The 18,213-nt window shown below is 38.0% G+C and overlaps 1 protein-coding gene across 1 annotated transcript in view; it reads left to right on the top strand.

Moving 5' to 3' along the window:
* Positions 1-18,213, top strand: part of PPP2R3A (protein phosphatase 2 regulatory subunit B''alpha) — a 133,782-nt gene that overhangs the window by 33,239 nt on the left and 82,330 nt on the right. Inside the window, exon 2 of the mRNA XM_080934442.1 lies at positions 11,968-14,367. Within this exon, the coding sequence (XP_080790568.1) occupies positions 12,394-14,367 (1,974 nt within the window). The 5' untranslated portion in view covers positions 11,968-12,393. The remainder of the gene's footprint in view (positions 1-11,967; positions 14,368-18,213) is intronic.

The raw sequence follows: 18,213 nt of genomic DNA, 5'->3' as shown, positions 1-18,213 counted from the left end.
AGACAAAAGATGGACAGGGAGCCCTCTTTACTTCAAGTTTAATACAGATACTAGGGATTAATTAAATGCATTATTTCCCCTGCTTCTATTCTTTCCAACTACTCCCATATCCTTACTACCTTTCAAATTCAGAGAGAGAGAAAGAGAGAGAATGAGAATGAATAACAATGGCTAAGTCAGTTTAGTATTGTGTGTGTGTGTGTGTGTGTGTGTGTGTGTGTGTGTGTGTGTTCAGGACTGACTACTTGGCATTGGATAGCCAGTTAGGGGCTCATCCTTGGGGAAGACTAATTCTTCCTCTCTCCACAATCATCGATTGCCTGTGGTTCTTTTTTTAATTATTTTTATTTTATGTGCACTTGTGTTTTGCCTGCATGTATGTTTGTGATAGGGTGTCAGATCACCTGAAATTGTAGTTACAGTTGTGAGCTGCTATGTGGAGGTGGGAATAGAGCCTGGGCCTCTGGTAGGTAAGCCTAGTACTCTTAAACTCTGAGCCATCTTTCTAGTGCCTTGCCTATAGTTCTTTTTCTAGGTGTGGGACCATGAAAGATCTCTCCATTTCCTGTTAGCATGTCTACTGATGTAAGTTTTTGGTGGCATATACCTTTAATTCCAGCATCAGGGAGGCAGACACAGACTGTCTTTGTGAGTTCAAGGCCAACCTGGTCTTAATAACAAGACAGCAGGGAAATAGAGAGAGACCCTGCCTTAAATAGTAACAAAAGAATGATAAAATGAAACAAGAGAACGATTTTAAGTACTTTCCACCTCATGAATACCCAAGCAATATCATCTGCTGAAATAGTCTTATAATAATCTTTATATTTCCTTCATTGAAACATTATTTCTAAACTCAAAGTATTATTCTTTTATATTTAAATATATTTTTTCTTAGAGCATAAGAAAATCTCTTATGAAATGATCTCTCTTTTTTGGTGTATTTTATCAACTATTTAAGACTAAATACAATAAATAAAACATTCCAGGTCTCTTCCCTTGTCTCCCCTACTAAGTAGTTCTATAGTACCTGTTTTGTATTCTTCCAAACTGTTGTCTTGGAAGCAAGCAGTTTCCATACTGAATCATCAACCAAAATTCCCTCTATTTTCCAGGCAAAGCAATAGTTTTATTATTTTTAAATGACTCATTACTTCTGAGTCATCATATCTTCTGGACTCTCTTAAATAAAGGGTTTTAAAGAAAACCTTTATTCTGTAGTTCTCTTCAGACTCTTTAAATTACCTATTTTGAATGACATGGAAACTCACCCAATTCAGCTGTTTACAATTTATGTTGTTTATTTCTTCTTGAACCTTTCACTGACCGAGATAAACAATGGAATTTCTTTACCTCATATTCTCTGCACCAGATGTTTCCTGAAGTGGAACAATATGTGTAATACCCTTTCTATTTTCCATCATTATTTTATGGTTCTTAAGGTTTTATTAACGTCCCAGATTTCTCTATGAAATAAAGCAGAAACATCCATAAAAGTAGGGTAAAACTCTAAAATCCCTTTTTAATTTCTAGAATTTGTTACAAATGTTATTTGAATATTTCATATTTAAAGTATCCATTCTAAATGATTTTTAAATGACAATTTTTACTTTTATCTGAGTCTATTCCTTAGAGTCAATCACTAATCAACTTTTTCTTTACTATTTTAATTTGTCTTCATATCTCTAAGTGCTTCCTGGCTTCCAATTCATCACTTATTAATTTTAAATGTTCACTATGGGCTTCAGCTCTCACCATTTCACCACAGTAACAAAATAAACAAGATTTTATGTGCACAGTAGATACAGGAAATATAGTTGAGAATTTTTAATACACATAAGAGATTTTAAACTTTATATATGATTACTTAGTTTCTGTTGTTTGTATATTTGTTTATTTTATCAAAAGCACCAACATAACTCAAACTCAATGAGGACAAAATACTTTTTTAATGGTAATATGATAAGATTCCTTGTCCTTGTGTACTAGCCCAGCATTGTACTAAGCTGCAGGGATTAATCTTTTGAACAAATGATGCTGACTGATCTTTAAACTCAACTATATTAGAAACTAATTACATAAAGGTTAAGTCAAGGGCTGGAGAGATGGCTCAGCAGTTAAGTACATTGGCTGCTCTTCCAAAGGACCAGCACCCATATGGCAGCTCACAACTGTCTGTATCTCCAGTTCCAGGGGATCCAGTACCATCAAACACATACAAGCAGGTAAAACACTAACACACATAAAAATGAATTTTAAAAATGACCAAAGTGCCTGCAGTGTCCATGAAGAAAAGCTGATGCCGCATGCTCCGGCCCAAGGCTACAGACACCATAGTATGGGCATCTCAGCATCATGAGTCTGCACTACCGTGGGAGCCATGAGCAAGAGGAAGCTATAGCTCCCACAGTGGCATTCAAGCTGACCCCTCAGCTATGAACAAGATAAAACAGCTTCTTAAAGACAAGTTGGCGGTTGAATCAGGAGCAGTAACAGTCTCTCTTGTAGCCTGGTGTATACAAAGGCAAGGAGAGGCCAATGAAGAAGTTACTCAAGATAGCTGGAAAACTTTCCAGAGAGAAACAGAGAAAAGAAAGTTGTCTGTTCTTGAAGGAAGTCTTGAGGAGACAAACGAAAGAGAGAATGACTTTCCAGACTCTGGAAGAGACTAAAAAGGAGGGTGGTACATCTTCAGCTCTCAGGAGGTCAGAATGTCAACTCACAATTCCATGGCACTTACTAGGTCCTACTGTCATTGATATGGACACTCCAGTACCAGAAATTGGCGTGAAGCTTAAAGGGAAACCACAGCAATTTGAGATTTCTGACCAGGTCCTGTATATGAAGATTCTAGGGAGAGACCAGGGCCAGAATCACAACTAGCTTTTCTGGGGTCTTCCCTTTGCACAGCGAGTCCATTGTGGCCACTCTCCTGATCCCTAACTGTCCTCAGGCCAGAGGTATCCTCATGTCATATGCTTACCCTGAGTAACGCCTCAGAGCTGCATCTCCATGTGTGATCTTTCTGTTGACTGTGTTCACATTTTATCCAGTCATCAACTTTGGATGTTTGAAAAGTACCTTCCCATATACCACAGTAACCATGAAACCTTTTTTTAAAATTTTTTTCTATGTCCTCCCTGTTTTCTGCTGTGTTTCCCTCCCATTACCTCATCAACAGTGAATATCCTAGGAGTCATTTTCATGGATTATTCAGCATCGTTATCCCAATGCCTGGCATCAAGGGGGAAATGTTTTATGAAGGAATTAGGGCTATAACATTTATTGAGCAGATCCTGCATTCAAGGTGTTCTAAACTAGCATATGTAAGATAACCTAATTTTAATCCCAGCACACCTGTAATCCCAGCAATTGGGAGGTTGGAGCTAGCTTAAGCTACATAGCACCAGGCCATCCAGGGCTATATAGTAAGACCCTATCTCAGTTCCCTTCAAAAGTAAAGCATTAGGTTTCTAAAAATGTATAACTTCTTAATGCTTGACATTATTTCTTTTTAAATTTTGTTTGTATTTCTATGTATGTGGATATCTGTGTGAGCATATGTCATGTATGTATAGGTATTCCCAAAGGCCAATAGAGGGTATCATATCCCCAGAACTAGAGTTTCAGGCAGCTGTGAGCTGTCTGATGTGGTTGCTGGAACTGAACTCAGTACTCTGAAAGAACAGCAAGTGCTCTTAGTGATTGAATTATCTATTTTGCCCCAAGTTAATGCTATTTCTGTACTTTGTGTTTGGGTTGTTCTGGTTGTATGTCTTTTTTTTTTTTTTTTTTTTTAAGGTAATTTCTTCCATTGCTGTGTTTAACTTTTGCTCCATAACACATTTTATGGTTGGCCAACTTTATAGTTTTCCTTTATTAATGAACACATCTGTTACTGTTGAACTTCTTTCTGCATCAGCTTTATCCAGTCTGAATATACCTAGTTTTATGTAAGCCACCTACAAATTTGAAGACAAACAGGTTGAGGATGAGGCAGTCATTAGTTCAAACTCCATTCATATATCAACTAAATTCAGACACAGGAACAAAAGTAGGGTTAGGAAACAGGGTTTGATGGCATACTCCTATAAACCCAGTGCTTGAGAGGCAGGGGCAGGAGAATTGCTGCAGGTTGGAAGACAGCTAGGGATACATAGTTATACCTATTCAGATCCATCTGGAGAAAACAATGAAGAGAAAGTGATAGAATATTAGAATTAACATTTATATTTTCCAGTCGGAAAAATCTAAGTATTATGTTAACACCAGTATTCCTTCCAAATCATAAGTTTATTACATTTGTATTCAATTTTTCTTAAGAAAATTATTCTTTTTTTAAAGCTATGCTGTCAATTTTGATTTCTTTTTTAAGATTTATTTATGAGTACACTGTTGCTATCTTCAGACACACCAGAAGAGGGCATCAGATCTCATTGCAGATAGTTGTGAGCCACCATGTGGTTGCTGGTGAACTCAGGACCTCTGGAAGAGCAGTCAGTGCTCTTAACCGCTGAGCTGTCTCTCCAGTCCAAGAAAATTATTCTTAAAATTAACAGTTCAACGGTTTATCTAGAACACAAAGAACATTTAGAAGATAAGGTATCAGAAATTAGGGATGTGGTTTGTATCTCAGGGTAACAGAACTTTAATAGTACTGCTACAAACACAGCGACCTTATATCCAAAGAACCATCAGTTAATATTGTAATCATTGTGAAATTTTAACACAAGAAGGAATTCTTCAGGACATGGTAGTGAATGTCTACAGTCCAAACACACAGGAGACAAAGGCAAATGAGTCACCAGTTTGAAGCCAGCCTAGTTAGACCCTGTCTCCAAACAACTATTCTTTATTATTATTATTACTGTTATTATTATTACTAATCATTCTATTTGTTTACATCTCAAATGATATCCCACAACCGATTACCCCCTCCACCAAACCCCATCCCATGATATTCCACTTCCTGGTTGTCCCTCCACCCATCCCTCATACACCCTCCCCTCTTCCCTTTGCCTGTATGAGAGTGCTCCCCTACCCACCCACACTCTCCAGCCCTACCACTCCATCATCCCCCTACACTGGGGCATCGAGCCTTCCTGGAACCAAGAGCCTCCCTTCCCATTGCTGTCAGGCAAGGCCATCCTCTGCTACATATGTATCTGTATGGATCCCTTCAGGTACACCTTGGTTGGTGGACTAGACTCTGAAGAACTGGATGGTCAGACCAGCCTATGTTGTTCTTCAATGGGGTTACAATCACTCTCCTCTCCCCCAGGCCTTCAGCTAGCTCCCCCCACCAGGTTCCCTGAGCTCTGTCTGATGGTTGGCTCCAAGCAACTGCATTGGTCAATTGCTTGCCAGACTTCTCAGAACATGCCAAACTAGGTTCCTTGATCACAGCAACAGTGTTGGGTTTGGTGTCTGCAGACATGATGGACACCCAGCTAGGGCAGTCCTTGGTTGGCCCTTTCTTCACTTTCTGTTCCATTTTTTTGTCCCTGTTCTTTCTTTGGACAGGAACATTTCTGGGTTAAAAACTTTTGAGATGCGTGGGTGTCCCCGTCCCTCAACCAGGGGCCATGCCTATCTGCTGGAGAAGGTCTCTACAGGATCTATCTCCCCATTCTCTGTGCATTTGGGCTAAAATCATCCCCGTTGGGTCCTGGAAGCCTATCGTGGCTAGCCCCACTTCTTTATCCCCTCTGCTACATATTTTTGTTTGATTTCCTAACCCTCTGTACCTCTTCTCACATCTCCTCCAGCTCCTGATGGTGCCACCCTTATTTCTCCCCCTCCTTTACCCCTCCCCAGTTTCCCTTTCCCTCCACCTTCTACAATCCTCCTGTCCTCCCTTAATACAGGACTGAAGCATCCGCACCCTGGTCTTCCTTCTTTCTACACTCCATGTTCTGTGGGTTGTATTTTGGGCATTGTGGGTTTTGAGGCTAATATCCTCTTCTTACTGAGTACATACCATGTGTGTTCTTTTGCGTCTGTGTTAGCTTACTCAGGATGATATTTTCTGGATCCATCTATTTGCCTAAGAATTTCATAAAGTCATTGTTTATAATAACTGAGTAGCACTCCATTGTGTAGATGTACCACATTTTCTGTATCCATTCTTCTGTTGAGGGACATTTGGGTTGTTTCTATCTTCTGTTTATTATAAATAAGGCTGCTGTGAACATAGTGGAGCATGTGTCCTTGGTAGATGTTAGAGCATCTTTTGGATATATGCCCAGGAGTGGTATAGCTGGGTCCTCAGGTAGAACTATGTTCAATTTTCTGAGAAACTGCCAGACTGATTTCCAAAGTGGTTGTACCAGCTTGCAGTCCCACCAACAATGAAGGAGTGTTCCTCATTCTCCACATCCTTGCCAGCATCTGCTGTCACCTGTGTTTTTTTGATCTTAGCTGTTCTGACTGTTGTGAAATGAAATCTCAGGGTCGTTTGGATTTGCATTTCCCTGGTGACTAAGGATGTTGAACACTTCTTTAAGTGCTTCTCAGCCTTTTGAGATTCCTCGGTTCAAAATTCTTTATTTGGCTCTGTGCTCCATTTTTTTAATAAGGTTGTTTGGTTCTCTGGAGTCTAACTTCTTGAGTTCTTTGTATATTTGGGATATTAGCCCTCTATTGGATGTAGGGTTGGTAAATATCTTTTACCAATCTGTTGGGTGCCGTTTTGTCCTATTGACAATGTTCTTTGCCTTACAGAAGCTGTGCGATTTTATTAGGTCCCGTTAGTTAATTGATGTTCTTAAAGTATAAGCTATTGGTGTTCTGTTCAGGAAAGTTTCTCCTGTTCCCAAGTATTTGAGGCTCTTTCTCACTTTCTCTTCTATTAGATTCAGAGTATCTGGTTTTATGTGGAGGTACTTGATCCACTTGGACTTGAGCTTTATAAAATGAGATAAGAATGGATCCATTTGCACTCTTCTACATGCTAACCACCAGTTGAACAACCACCATTCCTTGGAAATGCTGTCTTTTTTTTCCACCGAATGGTTTTAGCTTCTTTGTCAAATAGCAAGTGACTATAGGTGTATGGGTTCATTTCTGGGTCTTCAGTTATATTCCATTGATCTATCTGCCTGTCTCTGTACCAATACCATTCTGTTTTTATCACTATTGTTCTATAGTATAGCTTGAGCTCAGGGATAGTGATTCTCTCTGAAGTTCTTTTATTGTTTATAATAGTTTTCACTATCCAAGTTTGTTGTTATTCCAAATGAATTTGAGAATTGCTCTTCCTAACTCTATGAAGAATTGAGTTGGAATTTTGATCGGGATTGCTTTGAATCTGTAGATGCTTTTAGTAGGACAGCCATTTTAACTATATTAATCCTGTCAATTCATGAGCATGGGAGATCTTTCCATCTTTTGAGGTTTTCTTTGATTTCTTTTTTCAGAGATTTGAAGTTGTTGACATACAGATCTTTCACTTGCTTGGTTATAGTCACACCAAGATATTTTATATTTGTGACTTTTGTGAAGAGTGTTATTTCCCTAATTTCTTTCTCAGTCCTTTTATCCTTTGAGTGGAGAAAGGTTACTGATTGGTTTGGTTTATTTTATATCCAGCCACTTTGCTGAAGATGTTTATCAGCTATAGCAGCTCTCTGGTAGAATTTTTGGGGTCACTTATATATACTACCATATCATCTCCAAATAGTGATACCTTGACTTCCTCCCTCCCAGTTTGTATCCCTTTGATATATATATATCAAATTGCTCTGGCTAGAACTTCTAGTACTATATTGAATAGGTAGGGAAAGATTGAGCCGTCTTATCTTGTTCTTGATTTTAATGGAATTTCTTCAATTTTCTCTCCATTTAGTTTGATGTTGGCTATTGGTTTGCTTTATATTGCTTTTTATTATATTTAGCTATACAGCTTGAATACCTGATATCTCTGATACTTTTTAACATGAATGGGTGTTGTATTTTGTCAAAGGCCTTTTCAGCATCTTACGAAATGATCATGTTGTTTTGTTCTTTGAGTTTGTTTACATAGTGAATTATATTGATGGATTTCCATATATTGAACCATCCCTGCATTCCTCGGATCAAAGCCTACTTGATCATGGTAGATGATTGTTTTGATGTGTTCTTGGATTTGGTTTGCAAGAATTTTAGTTAGTATTTTTACATTGATATTCATAAGGGAAATTGATCTGTAGTTTCCTTTCTTTGATGGGTCTTTTGTGGTTTAAGTATCAGTGTAACTGGCTTCATAGAAAGAATTGGGTAGTGTTCCTTCTGTTTTTATGGAATAGTTTGAAAATTACTGGTATTAGATCTTCTTTGAAGGTCTGATAGAATTCTGCACTAAAACCATCTGGCCTTGGGCTCCCCCCCCCCTTAGGAGTTATAGAGCTGTTTAGATGGTTTATCTGATCCTGATTCAACTTTGGTACCTGGTATCTGTCTAGAAAATCATCTATTATATAAAGGTTTTCTAGTTTTGTTGAATATAGATTTTGTATTAGGATCTGATAATTTTTTTAATTTCCTCAGTTTCTGTTGTTATCTCTCTCTCTTTTCATTCCTGATTTTATCAATTTGGATACTCTCTCTGTGCCCTCTGGTTAGTCTGGCTAAGGGTTTATCAATCTTGTTGATTTTCTCAAAGAACCAGCTCTTGGTTTTGTTGATTCTTTGTATAGTTCTTTTTGTTTCTACTTGGTTGATTTCAGCCCTGAGTTTGATTATTTCTTGTTGTCTGTTCCACTTGCATGTATTTGCCTCTTTTTGTTTGACAGCTTTCAGGTGAGCTGTCAACCTGCTAGTGTATGTCTCTCCAATTTCTTTATGGAAGTATTCAGAGCTATGAGGTTTTTTCTCTTAGTACTGCTTTCATTGTGTTTCATAAGTTTGAATATGTTGTGCCTTCATTTTCATTGAATTCTAAAAAGTCTTTAATTTATTTCTTTATTTCTTCCCTGACCAAGTTATCATTAAGTGGATAGTTGTTCAGCTTGCACATGTATGTGGGCTTTCTGTTGTTTCTGTTGTTATTGAAGACCAGCCTTAGTCCATGGTGGTCTCATAGAATACATGGGATTAATTCAATGTTCTTGTATCTGTTGAGGTTTGTTTTGTGTCCGAGTAAATGGTCGATTTTTGAGAAGGTACCATGAGAAGGTATATTCTTTTGTTTTAGAGTGAAATGTTCTGTAGATATCAGTTAAATTCATTTGGTTTGTGACTTCTTTTAGTATCACTGTTTCTCTGTTTAGTTTCTTTTTCCATGATCTGTCCATTGGTGATAGTGGGGTGTTAAAGTGTCCCACTATTATTATGTGAGGTTCATTGTCTGCTTTGAGCTTTAGTAACATTTCTTTTACAGATGTGGGTATCCTTGCATTTTGGGCGTAGATGTTCAGACTTGAGAGTTCATTTTGGTGGATTTTTCCTTTGGTAAGTATGTAGTGTCCTTTCCCATATATTTTGATAACTTTTGGTTGAAAGTCTATTTTGTTGGATATTAGAATGGCTACTGCAGCTTGTTTCTTGGGACTATTTGCTTGGAAAAATTTTTACTTTGACGTAATGTCTGTCTTTGACTCTGAGGTGTGTTGCCTGTATACAGCAAATGCTGGAACCTGTTTATAAATTCAGTCTGTTATTCTATGTCTTTTTATTGGGGAATTGAGGCCTCCCTGTCTCTGATTGGAGCCTGTCCTTCCTGTGAGCCTATGATTCTGCAATTCTGTGATCTTGCATGTGTCAGAATACCTAGGGAGTCAGGCTGCAACTGGAGTTTGGGCTGTGTGGGTTCGGTTCTAGCACCAGGGCTCTGGTCCCCAGCACAGGTGGGAACAGGAAGGCATGCAAGTCTCCAGCTGTGTGGGGAATTTGCTTCCCTGGATTGCAGGGGTCCAGATCCACTGGGGTTTGGGGTGGGGTTTAGAGTCTTACCTGTGAAGCTGGTGTGTCAGAATACCTGGGGAGTCTAGCTGCAACTGGGATATGGGCTGTGTGGGATCGGGCTCAGCCCAAACAACTATTCTTTTACATTAATTACTTCATTTCTGTAGCCATTAAATTTCCAATACCTAAATATGTAAAAAAAATTGTCTTCCATAAATAAGCAAATGAAGTAAATATAATAGTTTTAGGATTAAGGAAATAAAATATGAACATACTTTTGTTTTTAAATGGGTAAAGATTTTTATTAAAATGCCAGTAGTGCTGGGCATTAATACCAGTACTCAGGAGGCAGAAGCAGGTGGGATTTTGTGAGTTCAATGCCAGCTTAGTCTAAATAGCATGTTCCATGCTAGCCATGGCTACATGGTGACACCCTGTCTCAAAACAGTCAACCAGTGACTGTTATGAGTCAGTGAGACTTATATTCTCCTTCACTGCTGTAATTACTTTTACTATCATTGCCTTGATACACTGTTCTTGATTCATCCATATTACAAATTCTTTGAAATAGATACATCTAAACATCTGCTGCACTGTTACTATCTTGGTCCTAACTTCCCAGCATTGCAATCCTGTTTATTTCCCTGTTTCTTTTCTTGTCTCCTATGTGCCCGAAAGCAACAGTCAAAATCATCAGTTTAAAATTCAACTCTCTTTGGGTGATTTCTCTACTCACAGTCCATGAGTTGTGTCCCAGTGCACTCACAGTTAAACTCAATTCCATTTTAGAAATCTGTGGCTCAGACATGCTTAGACTCCACCTTTCCTTTATGACCTTATCTCTTACACTATTCTTGCTTTCTCTGCTGCAACCACATCAATTTCCTTACCCTCGTAGTAAATCAAGTAGGTTCCTACCTCAGGCCCTTTGCACTTAAGATTTATCTGCCTGACATGGTTTATCTGATAATACCTGTTTGGCCCACACTCCCTCTCTTTTTACAGATCAGATATCAATAAAGTTGCCTCTGACTTCTGCTATTAAACACCTTTAATTTTTTTCTGAATCCTTACCCTGCTGCATTTTCTCAATAATAAATATCTATCGGATTATATGTTTACTTACATTTTACTGTTCTAACTACATTTTCACCTCAGTAAAAGCAAAGCCATTCACTGCTATAACCTACCACTAGCACTTAGAGCAGAGGACATAGTAGGCATTCTGTGGCTTGTGATTAAATGTTCTGTATATTGACAGAACAGTTTTGGAAATCAACTACTACAGATTTTACAAAATAGTTTTTTTTTAAAGTAATGATGATTAAACAAATCTTATGACTCTGATAAAAAAAAAAAAAAGAAAGAGATGTACATGAAAATGATCCAAAAATATGGGACCAAGAACAGTAATGGAGGTTGTTTTTCTCTACATAAGTACAGAGAAGTTGATAGAAGAATAATTTTTAACTATAGAGAAACATTCAAAATTAGGAACAGGCCCTGAGTGTTGGCAGTCCTTGAGACGAGGTTAGGTTAATGGAAGCAGACAGTCGGTGCAGCAGAGTAGTAGGAACTATGGGGATAGGTGGCTTAGAAACATTAAAAGGACTGGAAGTGAATCAGAAGGCAATTTTGTTTGTTTGTTTGGTTGGTTGGTTTTGCTTTATTGTTTTCTAGACCATTTCTCTATGTAGCTCTGGCTGTCCAGAACTCACTCTGTAGACCAGGATGGCCTTGAACTCAGAGATTCACTTGACTCTGCCTCCTAAATGTTGGGATTAAAGAAAGGGACATGTCACTACTGCCCAGCCAGAAGAGTATTCTTGATCCACAAGCCATAAGATAAGAAAACCGTCTAGATATAAGCTTGGTACTGTCATACAAGAAGGCAAGAAGAGTCATACAGGAAGTATCAATTAGGCATATACAAGAAGGCAGAGTTGAGGTATTACATGAAGTACTGAGTATAAATTTCGAGAAAACAGAGACCTCTATAGTAAATCTCAGCAACAAGTGATAAGGTAAGGACTAGAGATCATTGATTAACTGCATGTGTTTAATTATTTTCTTCTTCTATTCTAGGTTTCTCTGTTGCTCACAAAGGAAAAAAATGGATCACTTAAGGCCTGGAAGGGCTCAGTTATCACAGTATTCTTGTACCACCAACTAAGATTTATATTACAGTTTATAGAGCCACTGAAGAGTTAAAAGAATATATTCCTCCATAGAAATAATCCTATAGTATCATGTTACTAAATAAAACTAAAATGTACAATATCTAAGTTATTAGACCTGCTAATTTAAGCATACATGTGCAGCAGCTACTGTATACTGATAGCTACCAAACCTCAAACGTTAAGATTTCTCTTCATGAAGAAGTTACTATATTTTGCAAGAAACCACTGAACATTGTCATAAATATTTTTTCAGCAAAGTATCATTTAGGAAGATTTTCTTGAAACGAACTCTGTAAAGTTCTGAGTCCTACCATAGAGGGAAGTTGATATTATGGCAGCAGCGTACAGACTTGTGGTTAGCACTGTGAATCATTACAGCAGTGTAGTGATAGACCGGCGCTTTGAACAAGCCATCCATTATTGCTCTGGCACCTGCCATACCTTCACACACGGAATAGACTGCATTGTGGTGCATCATAGTGTTTGTGCAGACCTCTTGCATATTCCTGTGTCCCCGTTCAAAGATGTGGGTCTGAACTCTGTGTTTTTGTCACATGAAAATGGGCTTTCCTCAGCTGAAGACTATCCCCATCAGGCCCTTGCAGGCATACCCAGGGCCAAGAGAGCATCTACATTTCAAAATACCTGTAACTTAAAGGACATTGCAGGAGAAGCAATAAGCTTTGCCAGTGGGAAAATAAAAGAATTTTCCCTTGAAAAACTCAGAAATTCAAACCATGCAGCTTACAAAAAAGGAAGAAAAGTTAAATCTGACTCATTTAATAGGAGGTCAGTTGATTTTGACTTACTCTGTGGCCATTATAATAATGATGGGACTTCTCCATCCTTTGGCTTACTCCGGAGTTCCTCAGTTGAGGAAAAATCATTATCTCATAGGAATTCATTAGATTCAAACCTGACTTCCATGCTTTTTCAGAACTTATCTGAAGAAGATCTAGTTACGCAGATTTTGGAAAAACATAAGATAGATCATTTTTCTTCTGGGACAGACATAAAAATGTGTTTGGATATCTTACTGAAATGCTCTGAAGATTTGAAAAAATGTACAGACATCATAAAGCAATGCATAAAGAAAAAGTCAGGAGGAAGCATCAGTGAAGGAAGTGGCAGTGATGCTATTTCCAACTCTGAAACTGTCTATATGAATGTAATGACCAGGTTAGCTCACTACCTGAGAAAGTTACCATTTGAATTTGTGCAGTCTGGTAATAGTGAGACCACAGATTTGACAGAACTTGTCAATAATATACCTAACTTACAACTGACTCCATTCTCCCCATTATATGGGACTGAACAGCCCCCTAAATATGAAGATATCGTCCACCTCTCAGCCCTTGACTCCGGACAATTTCAGGCTGTTGAATTGCAAGATGACAAGCATAATTTTAAACAAACAGACACTGTAAAAACCACCCCAAACAACACAAATTCTTTGTGTAGTTTGGAGGTAAACGATCCTGGAACTCTAAAACCTGTGCAGCTTCAATCACCGTTATTAACCATAAACCATTTAGAGAATGTTTCTTCTGGTAACTTAATGGACACTCTTTATATTGAAGAAGAGTCAGATGGAAAGAAGTCATTACTAGATCAAGAACAAAAAGCAGAGAATGGACAAGGTCAGGAACCATTAAAGGTAAATGAACATAAAGAATTTTCAGACCATGATACTTACCTTAAAAATCCCGCCTCAATGCAAAATGAAATCAATAAGATATCAGTTCATCCACCTAAAGAAGATTCTAAATTACAAGTTCCTACCACAGAACTTGGAGACCAGAGGCACTTTATGAATCCTAACAGTCAAGAAGAGATAGACAAATTGTTAATGGATTTGGAATCATTCTCACAGAAGATGGAGACCTCTCTAGGAGAACCACTTGCCAAGGGTAAAAGTATCAATTCTCTAAATAGTCATAGTCATTTGACTGGTCAGATCCACAAAGATCTTGAGCCTAAACCTATAGTCTCTTCAACTACGGAAAAAGTCTCACCTTCTTGTCTAACAAGGATTATTGAAAACAATGGGCACAAAATAGAGGAAGAAGACCGAGCCCTCTTACTTCGAATTCTTGAAAGCATTGAAGACTTTGCTCAAGAACTAGTTGAGTGCAAGTCAGGCAGAGGGAGCCTATCACAAGAAAAGGAAATGATGCAAATTCTACAGGAAACTTTGACAACTTCCTCCCAGCCCACCCCATCAGTCTGTAGAAGTCCTGATGATGAGAAACCCAAAGATAGTACTTCAGTTGTTTTAATTCAGCAGACGCCAGAAGTGATCAAGGTAAGATCCAAAAATCACGAGTTTTGAGAAATTTCCAGATACATTTTATTGTTTATGAAATATATTAACACAAACTACTTTTGTTAGCTACTTTAGGATTCTGTGCTAGGAATGATCTCAGTTCAGTTGAAAGGTAGCAAAGGATTTGAATCAAACAGATTGTTTTTATCTGTTCTATTCATACACTCTCCTCCTAAGTTCTGTGGCTAAAAGTAAGTTACTTAGTGTCTGTCACTATACTCATGTAAGACACAAGCAGCGAAGCATGACACTAACACAGAGTAGAAAATTTAATACTAATCCTTCCCAGGTAACCAAAACAATAATAATAATAATAATAATAATAATAATAATAATAATAATAATCCTTCACATATGTGTACCTTTTATAAGGTGCAGGGTAGGATACAAGACAGCCTGTTTCTTTTTTTTTTTTTTTTTTTTTTTGGATATTTTATTTATATACATTTCAAATATTATCCCCTTTCCCAGTTTCCCCTCAAAAATCCCCCATCCTATACTCCCTCCCCCTGCTTTTATGGTGGTGCTCTCCTGCCCACCCACCAACTCCCACCTCTCCTCCTTGGCATCCCCTACACTGGGGCATTGAGCCTTCACAGGACCAAGGGCATCTCCTCCCATCGATGTCCAACAAGGCTATCTTCTGACAGCCTGATCCTTAAAGAGCTGAAAATTTGATGAGACAGAACTGATGTTCCTGATCAGTATGTCCAAACATTTTTTTTAAAGTACCATCAGTGCAGCAAGCTTTTAAAGAAAGTGTGTGTGAGGTTTCTCTATCATAAGGTTAAGTAACAATCTAGAATCCAAGAAGTGTTTTCCAAAGGTTTTATTTTTCCTTGACTTACTTCACTGATTGTGGCTACTTGGAGAAAGACAATTATCTGCCCATTTGTGTAGAGGTGTTTGTCAGTGAAGCGTGATTATTCTTTCTCAGAATGTCCATGGATTGGTTAGGAAGAGACTCTTTGTCATTCCATTTAAGGACTCAGTTTGAAGAAGCCTCCATGTTCTTAATGCTGTCCTGTTGCACAACCTGTAATGTGTAGAATATGTAGTCTGAGTTCTCCAAGAGGAAAAGATGTTTTTAACTGTCTATCCCAAATATGACAGACTTTTGACTGATATTCTGCTGTTCCTGACTGAGAATTTGTGACGTGTATAGAAGCAAATCAACTGTTTGCTAAACCCAGAATCTACCATATAGTTTATAAATGTAGACATGTGTTCGTTCACAGATAGAAAGCAAAACCAATAAAATCAAGTTATAAAATAGTTGAATTATTTTGAAATGTATACATTTGAACTAAAAATATGCCAAAGTATAGGAATACAACAAATACAATGTTCAGAAAAATAGCTTAGGAGAAGGGGAAAAGGTATGACCAGGAAAGATGGCAGAGGGCCTCAGGAGTTTGTGTATGTCATTTTTCTGCTCTGGGTGGTAGATATCTAGTAAGTAGTTTCTCAGGTTATTTATGCCATTTTTCTATTCCTCAGCATTATGTAATTTTTAGAAGTCGAATTTTAGAGATAAAACCTATGTGGCCAAGTTTAAAAATAAACTTAATGTCAGGAATCGTGGCTTATGCCCATAATTCCAGCACTCAGGAGGCAGAGTCAGGCAGAACTCTGTGAGTTCAAGTCCAGCCTTATCTACATGAATTCCAGGACAGCCAAAGATACATAGGAAGTCCCTGTGTTGAAAATAAACAAATATCTAAATGTTATTTTAGCCTTCTTAAAATTTTTGTTTGAGGGTCAGCGAGATGGCTCACAGAGTCAAGGCACTTTCCATGCAGGTTAGTCCAATCCCTGGGCCCATGTAATGATAAAAGGAGAGAATTCACTCCACAAGTTGTCCTTTGGCACTTGTACATGTGTGCTCATACAGAGATACCATGCATACATGTATACAATAATAATATATAATTTTAAAAGATTTTTAATTTTTTTGTTTGGCTTTTGAAACAAAGTCTCATTATATAGCTTTGACTGGCTTCAAACTCATGGATTCTACCTGCCTATGCACTCTGAGTGCTGGCGTACACAATACCCAGCAATATTTAAATTTAAATGTACATGTTATCGTTGTGTGAGTACAGTGCTGCAGAAGACAGAAAGGCTATTGGCTCCCTTGGAGTTTGAGTTACATGCAGTTGTAAGCTGCCCAGTATGAATGCTGAGCACTAAACTTGGGTCCTCTGGAAAGTATATGCATTCTTAGTTACTGAGCTGTCTATCTAGCCTAGTATATAATTTTTAAAACTTCATTTGTTCTGGGCACTGTGGTCCAGCTCTGTAATCTCAGAATTAAGAATGTAAAAGCAGGAGAACCATGAGTTCAAGGCTATTGTGGACTCAACTGAGTTGAAGACTAACCTGAACTGCCTATAAAGACCCTGTCTGGAAGACCAGAGCTAGGGATATAGCCCAGTGACAGAACACTTGCCTATCATGTAATACCATATGGGAGTGGGGCCTGGGGGAGATTATTTGACAGAACAAAAAAGGTAAATTGTCATCAGGTGACAATTTCTACCTGGTACACATTTATGGCCACTGTTCTATAAGTACATTTTTAGTTGCCAGAAACATAAAACAATATAGTACATACTTAGTTATTAAATGATAATTCTGCACAGCTGTTCACTGAGCATTTATGGAAACTGTGGGACTTATTTATCGATTTACAAATGTTGATAATGTTAGTTTTAGAGAAAAGGCCCAACTCTGAGAGTCCCAGTGGACCTGGTCCACCACTGTTCCCAAATCCAATCCAAGAGATGACAGTGCTGAAGGTAGGAAAACAGTTTTATAAACACACTATGCCCACGCCGGGAGAACAAGATCAGTGTCTTCAGAGAGCTGACAGAGCTTTAGAGGGTCTAAAAAAGGGAACAAAGGCAAAGGTTAAAAGTTTGCAAAGCTTAGCAAAGCAAGCAGTCTTGGGGCAGGTTGATCATTATCACTAAATGATAAGCTATGCTTTTTGGTCACAAGAAACATTGCAGTTGCCTGTGGGGGTAGTTCCACTTCTCATGGGATATTTATCTGTCAGATAATGTGTTCTGAAATACAGGGTCACTGCAGGAAAGCATGACAAGTCAGAAAAGGCAAGATAGAATTAGTTCCTTTGGGTTTAGAGCAAAGACTTCAGTAGTCTGTAAACTTATCTCATTTGGTGTGTTGGGGTAGGATAGGATTAGCATCAGACAGATAGCCTTTAAATGATTCTCATATATATGTGCAGAGTTATGCAAGAATCTGACCCTAATTTTAGGGTAGCAAAGGAAATAGTTGCAAAATAACACCAAGTTTTTAATTCTTGTGTCATGACACCCAAATGGAGAGTCAATGATTTTTTGCAAACAGCCTCTAAGTTCCTATTATAATATCTTTAGTTCAGTAAGGTTGTTACTGGAAGAAAAACTAAATAAATTCATTACAAAATTTAAAGAAAAGTTTTTAGTCAGGGTAATTAGTCTTTCAAAACTCTGTGTTACAAAGGTCTGTCAGATGATCCTGGGCCTGAAGGCTGAAGACTGACTCTTCAACTTCCTGACATGCAGGGACTGTATAGTAGGCAGCTGTCTCTACAGCTTGTCTCAATTCTGGAAGCTGTGTTAAGTTTCCTGTATTTTCAGATAATATTAGTCACTCTTGGATTTCTAACAGGGTTGAAAGACTAGTTATAGTCTCATAGCCAACACTGGCTATTTAACATTGGGAACATATATTTGAGAGGATAGTTTTCAGATAGTATACAAGCTAAACCAGGACATAACAGATGTGAAATTATAAGCCTTTTTAAGTTAGAATAGA

Source organism: Micromys minutus (assembly GCF_963924665.1).
Source record: "Micromys minutus genome assembly, chromosome: 21".
Lineage (NCBI taxonomy): Eukaryota > Metazoa > Chordata > Mammalia > Rodentia > Muridae > Micromys > Micromys minutus.
Note: the sequence above shows the minus strand (reverse complement) of the source record. Positions and strands in the feature narration are given on the sequence as shown.